The sequence below is a fragment of the Notothenia rossii genome, assembly GCF_949606895.1.
Source record: "Notothenia rossii genome assembly, chromosome: 11".
In the NCBI taxonomy this organism is placed as follows: Eukaryota; Metazoa; Chordata; class Actinopteri; order Perciformes; family Nototheniidae; genus Notothenia; species Notothenia rossii.
Window position 1 is genome coordinate 3,817,878 of NC_136910.1, and position 14,049 is coordinate 3,831,926.

A 14,049-nucleotide genomic window follows, 5' to 3' on the forward strand; every position below is an offset into this window, starting at 1 on the left:
CACTGGGGCGTCAAAATCCTGCATTCTTACCAGTTCTGTTGACAAACAATGCCCAAAATGTGTGTTTTAAATGAGAAACCAATGGCATCTCTTATCTTTCAACCTGTTGTGTCACTTCTGCTTCCTACAAAACACACACCAGAATGCCAAACTCAAAGCATTTGAACTGTAAGTGGCAGAACAAGAGATAAGGTGAGGGGATTTCACATGTGGTTCTCTCTCAATCCATTTTGCACCAAACTGAGTTCTGTTCCAGTCCAATGCTGGTGTGAGTTCAACTAACTGCGAACCTGTTCACTTTTCCACCGACATGATGTCCTCATTTACAACTCCTCCCAATTCTCTAATATGAACCCAACAAACTCTTGGTAATGTGCTAAGTTATCAATCACCCCAGATGGGACTACGAACCCACAATCCCTGGCTTCGGAGGCCAGTGCCTTATCCATTAGGCCACTGGGGCTTGACAAATGGACATTTTTAACACAAAAAAGACAGAATGTGGTTTTAAATGAGATACTGTAAAAATGACCGATGTCGTCATCTGACCTCTTGTCTCAGTTCTGCCTCCTACACAACCACAGCCGAAATTCCAAACTCAATGCTTTTGAACTGTAAGTGGCAGAACAAGAGATGAGGTGAGGGGACACCCTTTCTCATTTGGTTTGCTCTCAATAGAGTTTGCACTGAATTGAGTTCTGTTCTAGAGCTAGTTTGACTCCAACCGGTCAATTACATAGTTAACACTAACCTCTTCTCAAACACTAATATGAACCCATAGTCCTCTTGGTTACAGGCCCAGCTGTCAATCACCCCAGATGGGACTTGAACCCACAATCCCTGGCTTAGGAGGCCAGTGCCTTATCCATTGGGCCACTGGGGCTCAAATTCCTATCTCTTGACCGGTTCTCTTGAGATTCAGCTCCAACGTAAAGCGATATAAAGTCAAGTCTATGCTGTTGGTCAGTCTGTGAGAAAAATAACCGACTTCCAAACTCCTGTTACTTCTGGATCCAACCAAACAGCAGCCAAACTCAATGCCAAACTCAAGGCTTCAAATCAACCCAAATGATGAAACCAATAGATGACTATGTCCACTTGTTATTTCCCACTCAAATGACCCAACTGCAAACTGTTTTTTTGTACAAACCAGATGCCATCATTTATGTGGCAGCTCATGATTTAACCATTACATGGCCAACCCTAGTGCTTGGTTAGGTAGTGGGCAAATGTGCGAGAGTATGCAGTATTCTGCTGTCAATCACCCCAGATGGGACTCGAACCCACAATCCCTGGCTTAGGAGGCCAGTGCCTTATCCATTAGGCCACTGGGGCTTTACGTCCAGATTTTGTGGGTCCACGAACATAGTAATCTATGAGGGAAATTACCCTACTCCCAAGTGTGGCACTTTTACCCAAAGCAACTCACAACGAGTGCATTCAACCATGAAGATATACTCTTTAAAAAGTACTGCAAGTACAAGGTATATATTTATACATTCCTGTTTCTCACACAATTCGGTCTGATGGTGCAGCTGTATCACAACATTAAAAGAGGCGTCAGAGTCAAATCCCTTAGCAGACAACATGTCTTCCTGCTCTTACGGCTGTCACTACCGCTCTTCAGCTGCGTCTCCAGTTGTTTCTAGTTGTTTCCAGTCCAGCAGCTGCTCCTGCTGGTTTCCTGTCAGGAGATTATCTGATTTCACAGTCCAGGAGCTGATGGACAGCACAGCTGGATTGGGCTTTCCAAACACTGAGCTGTAAGAGAAATGCTATTTTGATTCACGACCCGGAAAAAGGCTTTGACTTGTCGACAGGACCACTGTGTAGTTAGATTTAAAGGGGAGACTCTATACATGTTAAGGGCATTTTTTTTAAAATCATATCACCATGAAACTTCCCCTATTGACAATATTTTTTGTATTGCAAGTTTTTTGAAGTAAAATGTTTAAATATGCATATGAGTCGTTTTGTTGACAAATAAGGGTCAACGATTTGTACAGAGAGAATTTCAGAATTTTATCACTCCATAAATCAAAAAATGCCATTAGCTGTCTTAAAATAAGGCCCTTTTTCACATGTTTTTATGATAAAACGCCATATAAATCAGGCTCTAAATGACATTTCAATGAACCCCTTTGTTAAAAAGCTTCAGAATATAGATAGGAGAAATGTTTGGTGGGTATAAGTGCTTCTGAATTAGAGATGAATGGTAAGAGAGTACATACATGTTGTACAGACACATGAATAAAATAATAAACAGATAATATAATGACACTTCCCCAGTTGATTACTCAAGGCAATTATGTTCTTATAATTAGGCTACAAGTTTAACATTTTTGTTTAAATATGCAAATGAGGCATTATTTTATGCTAACTTTTGATGAATTTAGGATAATTCTACACACAAAAATAGACAAAATAGTTTAAAATATATTTTAATGTGTATTTTTTGGTTTTCTTTCCACTAGTCTGCAATATTGTCTGTGATGTTAGCAAAATATAACTTGAAAATGGACCATTGCATGAAGTGTGCCGCCATATTAAGCAAGTCCTACACTCAAGAAACTCCCAAATGGGTAAAAAAAAAGTTGTTCCTAAGATTTTAAGCTCCGTTTTCGTATTAATAAATGTTTCCTCAGCCACCTTATTATCTCTGGGACAAACAGGTGTCTGTTGGGATGACGTCCCACAGCTTTCCCCCACTTCCTGTTTGGGTTCTGCTGCAGCTCAGTGGATCGCTGTCTGGTGAGTGGTGACCCGCCTGCCAACGACAACTCGTCTACAGACAGACGCCCATTGATGCAATAAACACACCGTTAGGGGGGAAGTGTTTGTGTAGAGGTGGGAAGTAGTGGAGTACAATTATCTTCATTACTGGATTCTGGTAATGTTGCTGGTATCAGTACTTTACTCCACTGCTTATTTACGACGACTTTTTACTTTTACTTCTTACATTTTGAACACAAATACCTGTACTTTCTACTTCTTACATGTTGAACACAAATACCTGTACTTTCTACTTCTTACATGTTGACACAAATACCTGTGCTTTCTACTTCTCACATTTTCCAAACAGGCTGGTTCCTTTAGTCTGAATGTGTGTTTGGTGGCGTGATCATTATTATTTAGAGTCATTGCGTGCCTATTGATTTGAACACGATCCGTGTATCCATCATTTCCTGGTCTTCTCTAAAGAAGAGGGACCAATGGAAACGTTGTCATGTTGCCGTTGGTCACCATGGAAACATTCATTAGCTAACAATGACATTATTGTTCTATTAATATAAAGGGAGGTCAGGTACTCTTTAAAACAGCTGCTAGTTATGGGTACTTTTTACTGAAGTACATTTCATAGCCTCTTTACTTTGACTTGAGTAAAGAAGTTTAGTCAGTAGCCTACTTCTACTTTTACCAGAGTATTTTTAAACACGAGTATCTGTACTTCTACTTGAGGAAAGGATGTGTGTACTTTTGCCATCTCTGTGTGTGTGAGAGCGTGTGTGTGTGAGAGTGGCGAGATCATCAGGTGACATTCACACACACTTTCTCCCGCTGCACAGATCTCCTTTAACAGGTGACTGAAGAGCGCCATCTACTGGTGTATAAAATACATCTTACCTTCTTAGTTAAATGTCAGTTTTGACCTTCCATGTGTTTCAGCATCGCAGTGTAATAGAATTTTACGATGGAGGACGTGAGAAAAAAAGAATTAGAATGTTATAAAAAGTTAATAAAATAAAAAATAGAGTTCTGTCTTCAGTCTGAGAACTCTGAAATAAATGTATTTTTGTTCTGAAATAAAAATATATTTTGAAAAATATGTTTTTGTCCTCCTGCAAATATAAGAATTCTGAAACTAATGTATTATTAATATTATTTTAATTTCCTGTATTTATTTCCACATTTATTTATTTCTGTATATATTTCCTAATTTATTAATTATTTTATTCCTGTATTTATTTCCATATTAATTAATTTATTCCTTCATATTAATCCGTCACCAATCTGCATTACTGGTGAAAAACTCCATCTTCAGCTGTGTGAATGGATGTAACTGCACCTTCATTACCAGTGGCTTTACACTTAGCTTACACCTTAATGTTCTTGGATGTGCTTCAATAAACCCCCCTAGTGTTGAAAAGTACAATTGTTTAAAACAGACATATTTGCAAAGAAAAAAAGCCATCACTTCCACTTGATTTTAGCTTCATCTGTATTCATGTTAAGTTTTTTATAATGAAACAAACTTGTCACTGTCATTTAAAGTTCAACACAACAACGTGTCTTCAAAACCAGATGGTCAAACAAACCAGTTGCAGAGTAGAAGTGTTGTATAAATTACAATCCTGTCACATTACAATCCTTTTTAAAAGCAGCAACAACGATGATATGTCCGACGGTACGAATAAATAAGAGAACATGGAGGTTTTAAAGAACCCTTCGGCCACCTTAACAGCCACGGTGATCACTGAGAGATTTCAGGTGTGTGTTTTTATGCATAATTGTTGTTAACAGCACTTTGTAGGTTCAGGTTTTTTAACAGGGTCTCAGTGCCAGAGGTTCGACCTCACAGCAACCTCAACAGAAAACTACACACACACACACACACACACACACACACACACACACACACACACACACACACACACACACACACACACACACACACACACACACACACACACACACACACACACACACACACACACACACATTTTAAGCCACTGTCATCAAAACTGTACATTCAATAAATTAACAATGCATTGTCTTTGTTATAAGCAACCAGTGAAATGACTCTAGATTACATAATTACATTAGATTACAGGTAGGATGAACCAGACGAGAGAAAGGGAATGATCCACATGGCTGAGGAAAGGTGGGATGTTAATGTTTAGCACGAGTTTGGTAGGCGCGTAGTGATGACATCATCTACCCTCTGGGCCTTCAGTCCCATTTGAGTTCAAGTTTTCTTCACACAGATAGGCTCCAGTCCCTTTGTCTCTATATTTTCCTTTTTCTTATCCCCACTTCCTCCCCACATGGTCTCAGGTCACACGTTGGGATTGTCTCTGATCTGATGAGACTTCGCTGAGTTTCGTCTTCCTGCAGTCTTCAAGGCTTGTGTTTAAAATGGGCCTCCACTGAAAAGACACAAGAAAAAATAGAGTTAGTTGAAACAGAAGAACGGGGAGATAGTTCTATAGGTTAGACAGGTTTTTGTGTTTCGTTTTTTGGGTTGTAAACGGCCTCAGATTTGACCCCAACCTACAATGAATGGACAGTGGCTTATTCATTGTAGTCTAGGGTTGCGGTTGAATAGTCCATTTAGCTTAGGAACCTTCCTAACGGAGTGAAATGACCCGGAAGTCCCTCAGTGGCAGCCATGATAAGAGCCGTTCCAATTCTCTAGGTGATAGGAAAGGAGGCTTCAAACTTCCTTTATAACCTCCTTTAGCTTAGGAAACACTGGGCCTTCCTTTACGAAAGGAAAGGAGAAAATGCTGCCCCACAATGCATTGCAGCCGCAGCATTTACCGTCACACAACAGTCGGCCGTTCACGGAAACAACCGATTATGACGGAGAAATGATATCATGAAAGTTACGGTGCTTATTAAGCTTTTTAAAACGTATGTGGTAAGTTGCCAAAGTGCTTTGTTTTGAACGTTCATCAGTATTATAATCAAAAAGAGAAATATGAACGTTAGTTTTTACTGAAATGATCAAATAAAGTCAACATTTCACTGAGCTGTGTGGGGTTTGTTCAACTTTTAAAAGATGTTTGAATGGTGATATACACCCCGCATTTTCACCTGTTTCGTACACTTACAGGCATTAACAATACGGGTAACACAATGCGTCGTTTCAAATGAGATAAGAAAACAAGAAACAAGAGGAGGGGGAAACATGCAGTCACAGATAAGCCCTGTGATTTTTGCTCAGCTGTTGTTTATAGACACTGTCCATGGTGTATAAGCTTACGTGACTGAGCTTTCTTTATTAGATGTATTCTTTGCCCTATGTTTTGTATTCAAGCTGTAAATGGCCCCAGAAAGGTCTCAAACCTACAACACCTGGCTTAGGGGGCCATTGGCTGATCTGATCCATTGTAGTCAGGGTTTGGGGCCCAGTACGCTGACTGTGCGAAAGACACAATGGTAAATGGACTGTACTTATGTAGCGCTTTATCCAGTATTTAAGACCCCTCAAAGCACTTTACATATTAGATGTCATTCACCCATTCATACAGAGCAGTGTACCTTCCTCTAGGAACTAATATTCATACACATTCACACACTGTCGGCCATGCCATCGGGAGCAACTCAGGGTTAAGTATCTGGCCCAATGTTACATCGAGATGTTGACTGCATGGGCTGGGATCGAACCCACAACCTTCTGGTTGAAAGACGACCGCCCTCCCTCGCAGCCACAATCGCCCTCATTCAGTTGCCAATCATTGCATTTTTTTCTATAAATTACCCCAGATGGGACTCGAACCCACAATCCCTGGCTTAGGAGGCCAGTGCCTTATCCATTGGGCCACTGGGGCTTAAAACACCACCTTTTACCAGTTCTGTATACACACAATGCCCAACGTGTGGTTTTAAATGAGAGAACAATGGCCTCTATTATCTTCCAACCTCTCCTGTCACTTTAGGTTCCTACAAAACACTCACCAGAATGCCAAACTCAAGCCTTTTGAACTCTAAGTGGCAGAACAAGAGATGAGGTGAGGGGACACCATTCCACATTTGGTTTTCTCTCAATAGAGTTTGCACTGAATTGAGTTCTGTTCTGGAGCTAGTTTGATTCCAACTAACTATGAATATGTTTGCTGACCACTGACATGATGTCCTCATTTACATGGTTAACATCTAACAAACACTAAATGAACCCATACACATCTCAGTTATAGGCCCAGCTGTCAATCACCCCAGATGGGACTCGAACCCACAATCCCTGGCTTAGGAGGCCAGTGCCTTATCCATTGGGCCACTGGGGCTCAAAATGCTACACTTCCCCCAGTTGTGTACACATCTCACATCAATATAAAGCAACAACATTTAAAATGAATCTGAAAAAATGCCTGAAACCTGCATGGCCACCACTGGGCTTTACGTAACACAACCTCACCAGTTCTGTTCACATACAGACAGAATGTACAAAGCTGTTTGTTGTTTTATGTGCGGTGCTGTCCATGGCACTGAAGCAGAAGACATGGACAGAAAACAGCTTCTTGGCCTACTGTTGAAAGCAGCAGAAGCTTTCATGACTAAGCTTTCATAATTAGATCTATACTGCGATCATGAAAGAGAAGCCCCATGTTTTGTTTTGTATCTAGGCTGTGAATGGCCCCAAATGGGACTCAGACCTACAATAAGTGGCTTAGGAGCCCAGTGGCTGATCCATTGTATTCCTGGTTAGGGGCCCGGTACACTCTCACTGTGCGAAAGAGACAAGAATCGCACTCTTCTGCTATAAATTACCCCAGATGGGACTCGAACCCACAATCCCTGGCTTAGGAGGCCAGTGCCTTATCCATTGGGCCACTGGGGCTTAAAACACCATCTTTTACCAGTTCTGTATACACACAATGCCCAACATGGGGTTTTAAATGAGAGAACAATGGCCTCTATTATCTTCCAACCTCTCCTGTCACTTTAGGTTCCTCTAAAACACCCACCAGAATGCCAAACTCAAGGCTTTGAACTCTAAGTGGCCGAACAAGAGATGAGGTGAGGGGACACCATTCCACATGTGGTTTTCTCTCAATAGAGTTTGCACTGAATTGAGTTCTGTTCTGGAGCTAGTTTGATTCCAACTAACTGTGAATATTTTTGCTTTTTTTATCACAGACCACTGACATGATGTCCTCATGTCCATGGTTAACATCTAACATCTTTCTCTTCCCAAAGACTAATATGAACCCATAGACCTCTTGGTTATAGGCTCAGCTGTAAATCACCCCAGATGGGACTCGAACCCACAATCCCTGGCTTAGGAGGCCAGTGCCTTATCCATTGGGCCACTGGGGCTTTACAACATGCAACTCCACCAGTTCAGCTCACACACAACCACTTCCAACAACAATGTGTGGGTTTAAATGAGATACAATGGCCCCTGATGCTTCTGTGACAGTAACAAAGGTTAAATGAAAGACAACACATTAGGACAAAACCAAGCCTTAGTGGCTTTTTCATTGTAGTAATTATATGTGTTCGGAAGGTAATTGTTGTTTAACTTTGTTACAAACAAGCATCTCGATATATCAGGTGCTACAGGGGGAACACATTTGCCTTCAAATACCATTGAATCCAAGAACCTCCTTCATTTTTTAGAGGTTAAAGTTTACAAACCAGACTCCACTCCTTCAAACCATTACTCCACAATGCTACTAGAAACCAAACACTTCAGAGAGTATCAAATAAAAGTAAAACAGGCTAAATGTTTCCCTTACGGAAAATAACTCCATTCAGTATTCAAATGTCTCTCACCTGCGTATTCCTGCGGCCTCATTGGTCGGTTGATGACCCTCTGGAAGGCCGATATCCAATCGCGCTGTTCGGCCTCGGTCTCGCAGGCGAACAGGAACTTCCTGTCGGGCGTGACGATGGTGATGCCGTGGCTCCAGTGGTGTCCCTGCGTGGAGGAGGGCAGCCCGGAGAGCACCGTGTAGCTGTTCTCCTTACTGCCGATGAACACCTCTCCGCGGGCGTAGGCGTCCTGAGAGACGAGAGTCAACGCTTGTATTGTCATGTGTACATAGATACAGTGTAGATATGTCAATGAAAATCTTAGGTCACAGGCTCCTCTAACAGTGCAACAGAATAAAACAGATACAATAGTTAAAATAGTGCAAGGAGAGTCTATATCCTCCTGGGAACCGAGGAACAAAAGTGTCTCCCAATTTTTTTGTATTTCCTTTTCCTACCTATTTAGGGTTAAAAAAACATCTTGCAATTTAGACAATTCTTTACTTAATTTTAAATGTTACATGATATCAACTGTAGAAGAAGCCAATACCATTTTAGCGTGAAAAGACCGCCATAATTAACAGATAAACGATGTAACATATTATCAGTTCGACAGTAACGGTTGCCAGGTTGCCATTGGCAACCATTCAGAAAAAGTGTCAACCACTTCTTGGCCTTTGGATGCCATCAGTGGCAACCAGTTTTTAAAATAAAGAAATAAGGACAGCAAACAGCAAAATGTGCACCCCTAAATAGATAAATGTTAATTATTTGTTGTGACCAGTCGGAACCTGATAGCCTACTAGCACGTGCATTGGTGTGATTACGGAGACAGAAAGCGATGCACGTTTACTCGCGTACAAGGTGTGCCGTGTGTTTGTTTTACAAAAAATGGCGAAGTAAATTAAGTTGTTTGACTGTGGGGTAAAAAGTTCGGCCAACCCGTCAACATCTCAAGCGAATGTTAAAGTGATTCAACTGATAAAGCGCAAGATGAACCCGAACGAAAAGCAAAGAGGACATTTGTAAAGTCTTGGCAGAGGTGAAATATATATTATATACATTCTGCCCCGTTGTGCATCCACTTCCGGTAAAGGTTCCTTCAAAATAAGAGTCCCGATCTTATTACTACCAAAATAAAAGAGCAAAACGAAACTTTACCATAGGAAAATATTGGCATACAAATATAATCACTTCTATAAAAAGGTAACACATGTTAAATATAAGTAATTTACAGAATTAATCATTAATATCTAATTCTTAACTATGAATGGTTTTCATTTATTTAACATTAGAAATGTTGTAGTCTGGCCAATCCAAGACTTCAATGCTGAAGGGCCAATGGATCTATGGTGGGGGTCAGCACAAAGGTCAAGAAAGCCCACATTTGAAAGGGAGACAACGGATGACCAAGAAACTAGTGATCTGTGAAGAACATGACAGCAGCTGCACTACTGGTGTTTAGTATACCAGCAATTGAGGGTGGACAAGTTTCCTACCACTTAGGTTTCAATTAATTGTGTTAATTACTTATTGTAAAGCATTTGAACATTCTTTTGTGTCACATTTTAATTATTAAGTTGATGTATAACTGTATAGTATCTTCATTATTTAAAATATAAGGTGACTAAAAATGGCAACCGTATTTTCAGTTTTGGCAACCAAAAGCTGGTGCCTGGTTGCCAGCCTGGCAACCACTTTACAAAGTTAGCGTTGAGCCCTGATATTATGCTTATAGAACGATATTAATAGAAGAATGCATTCACCTTTGTTTGAACAATAAATAATGAATAGATCTGAACATTGCTGTATATTTGATCAATACAAAACTAGTTTGGTTTTTGGTGAATGCTGCCAAATCTTCAAAGACTTTGTAGTTAATGTAATGGGAAAAGTACTTCATTGGACTCCAGTCTGTACGGGCTGTAGGGTCATCACGACTAGATTTATGGATGTGGTATCCAGTTGACTCATAGGAACAAACTTGGCCTTCCTGAGGCACTTCTCATTGTTCATGGCTCCACTTCAAATAAAAAAAAAACAATAAGACGTACGTAATTGGAATATGATACATTAGATAAATAAATTGTAAGTTGCAACCAGATGAATGTTAGGGATGTTTTTTCAAAAGTTCAGGTGTTGAACAGGCCGTGGAATGAAACTGTCCCTGAGTCTGAGGAAGTCTGGTGAAGAAAGTGAGCGATCAGACAGAAACAAAGGGGATATAATGAGGTCTTACCAGAGGGTCTTTGAAGTACATGAGTCTCCTGTCGTCCATGGTGAACCACCTCTTCTTAAAGCCCTCTGTGTGCTGAGGAGGGAAAGAGACTCCATTACACGTTGAAGAGACAATTTTTATTTAGGAAAGTTGAGAGGGTTTTCTGCAAGTTTAGATCCAGTTTTTTTAACTTTTCCAGTATAATGTTTTTTGGTGATAGTCAGGGTATGATCATTTAAGCTGAACAACATTATTTAAAGTAAACATTCAAAGAAAAAGTATTGCTTCATTATAAGAAGTCACCAACAACTTGGAAACTACTCTACTATGACCTCCAGATGCTTTTGAATGTAGGCTAATGTAACTTTGGCAATGAGGTTTAGTAATAGTATACATCCTGATTTGACGTTGCAGGAGCTTAAGGATCCAGTGAGTATGCAAACCTTTGGACCGGTTTTCTCCATAAATCCTTCCTTCATGAAGCTTCGGGTCAGTTTAGGCACCAGCTGGAGGAGAGAAGACGAAGGAGAGATAAGTGGAATAATAAGATGCAAAAAAGGGCTCAAAACATGGATGATGTCGGGACTATCGTTAGCATTTAGAGCTAAATAGCTAGATATAGCTATTACAATGTCTTTGCCTCTTATTTGAATCAATTATTTTTTCAATAAGTTGATCGACCAATCTTAAAACTGAGATCTGTCAAATCTGTAAAACTTTCTACACAAAGAATCATGAAAAAATACCATTTTGAATTTACCAAATGTTTTGCTCAAAGGTTTAAAACAAATTCGTCATTCAGCAGAAAAAAAACACAATACATAAATAGACAAATCATTTAGAAGTAAATTAAGGACCTATATTTTTGATTTGGCTTATCATTTGGGGCAGTCTCTAATTTTGTAGTAGTATCACTGTTCATGTTTTATTGTTTATTGTTATTATTACTTTTTGTATGACTGCATGGGGACTCCAACCAGCGTCTATCCAGTAATGGTCCCAAACCCCATGAGTGTGTAATTAAAGGTCCCCTATTATAATGTTTTTCATCAATATATCACAGGCCTCAGATATATCCAGAGCCTGTCTCTGATTGGCTGAAACACCAAACAGATCATTGCAGCATTACCCATAATCCCCTCTGTTTCATCCCTGTTTCCAAAGTGCTGATTCTCTGTCTGTTACTTTAGAATGAAAACAAGGAGCCCCTCCCCACGCCCCTCTGAGAGAGATTTGGTTAAAAAGAACTCAATAGTGCTCTAGGAGGAGATTCAGGTGATAAGGGGGGGGGGGGGGGGGTGTTACCTTGGTTGCTGATTGGCTAATGGTTACACAAGACAAAAACATCGTTATGACATCACAAAGTGGATAGATAGATAGATAGTGTAGAAGAGACATGAAGAAGAGGGGACACACGTTGATGTAGAAGAGACATGGAGAAGAGGGGACACATGTTGATGTAGAAGAGACATGAAGAAGAGGGGACACATGTTGATGTAGAAGAGACATGAAGAAGAGGGGACACATGTTGATGTAGAAGAGACATGTAGAAGAGGGGACACATGTTGATGTAGAAGAAACATGGAGAAGAGGGGACACATGTTGATGTAGAAGAGACATGAAGAAGAGGGGACACACGTTGATGTAGAAGAGACATGTAGAAGAGGGGACACATGTTGATGTAGAAGAGACATGAAGAAGTGGATTTTGCATAATAGGTGACCTTTAAATGCTCACCTCCTCATCACTGGCTCCGGGAAAGGCCACCTGCAGGTAATGGAACCTGGCCGCTCTGATAGCATTGAACCAGTCCACCATCTCCTGTAATAAAGACACGCACGCACACACACACACACACACACACACACACACACACACACACACACACACACACACACACACACACACACACACACACACACACACACACACACACACACACACACACACACACTCAGAGTGAGTGATGTGTGTTTTTTTCATTTTTCTCCGCTGCCAGTGAAGGCATCACTAAGGTGTGTTCAGAGGCCTCTGTGCTGCTGCAGAGCTGTCGATAACAGCACCACAGAAGAAGAGTGACTGTGACACCGAATGAACCCAATGAACCCTTCCTGTCTGAGCCTGCAGTTTCTCCACCCAGCCAGCAGAGGGAGCACCACCATCGCTCTTTTCACTCTCCAAATAATATGTTTCAAATACTTGTATTGAGAAGAAGCATCCAAGTGTACGCAGACTTCTTTGGGGTGGAAATCATGCTTCCCTTTTTCAACATAGAAGACAAACAGAACAGCCAACAAGAAATAATAAAGAAAGAAACATAGCATGACAGGAATAGTGGTAAAGAACATACAAAATAAATAAATACAATTAAAGGGTTCAAATGAGCCCAGACTACTCTCCTTATAAAATGGCTTTTAGTAAGTCTCCTTTTTAATCTTGTCTTTGTTTATGAACTCAGAACAGAGACAACACACACATATATATCAATGATATTCCAATCCAATCCAACTTTATTTATATAGCACTTTAAAACCTTCAGACTAAAGTGCTGTACAGAGAGATAAGCTCACAAAACATCAAATACATACATTTAAAATAAAAGATACAAACACAAAACAAACCAGAATAAACGTAACAATTAAAAAATAAAAAACAGCCATATAATAAAAACAATAGACCACTGAAAGCAAATAAAAGCAACAATCTACTTGTTTACGAATGCTAAGGAGAAGAGGTGGGTTTTAAGACGGGATTTAAAAACTTTTGACATGTGCAAGTGTTTATAAGGGTTAGGGCTTTTTAAGGTCATTTACATTCATACTGTTGTATACATTGCATTACATGTCACTTGTTAGACACTTTTATCCAAAGCGACTAACATACTCAATACTGTGGGCAATCCACACAGGAGCAATGTGGGGTCTCAGGGACACAACGACATGCTGACTGCAGTGGGGTTTGAACCTGTGCTCACCTGAATCCCAACACCAACGCACAACCCACTGCGCCACTCGCCTCCCGTATACGTATACTTTTGCAATTGCTGCCATTTTTGTTTTGCTAAGTCCTCCCATTTTCGATATTTTTGTGGCAATTTCTACTGCTTTTCCTTATTGTGGATGTACATTAGGGCTGCACAATTTAGCAAAAATAAATCATTTCGATTATTTTCACTGATTTGATCATCTTTTTTTTATTTAAAGGTCCCATGTCATGCTTTTCCGGTTATTACCCGTCCCCTTGTGTGTTATGAAGGTTTTTCTGCATGTAAACGGTCTGCTTACGAAAGCACGTACCCGGAACTAAATGGGCCAATCCGTGGAGCCGTTACGTTACGTCCGCGGAGCCGTTAC

General features: G+C 40.3%; 1 protein-coding gene across 1 annotated transcript in view; it reads right to left on the bottom strand.

The window, feature by feature from the left end:
• Positions 1-4,201: 4,201 nt before the first annotated feature.
• LOC307024704 (arf-GAP with dual PH domain-containing protein 1) overlaps positions 4,202-14,049 on the bottom strand; it is a 36,654-nt gene continuing 26,806 nt past the window's right edge. Inside the window, exons 7-11 of the mRNA XM_079659049.1 lie at positions 12,434-12,517; positions 11,140-11,202; positions 10,718-10,789; positions 8,500-8,728; positions 4,202-5,147 (exon numbers count right to left, since the gene is read on the bottom strand). Of these exons, the coding sequence (XP_079515175.1) occupies positions 5,119-5,147; positions 8,500-8,728; positions 10,718-10,789; positions 11,140-11,202; positions 12,434-12,517 (477 nt within the window). The 3' untranslated portion in view covers positions 4,202-5,118. The remainder of the gene's footprint in view (positions 5,148-8,499; positions 8,729-10,717; positions 10,790-11,139; positions 11,203-12,433; positions 12,518-14,049) is intronic.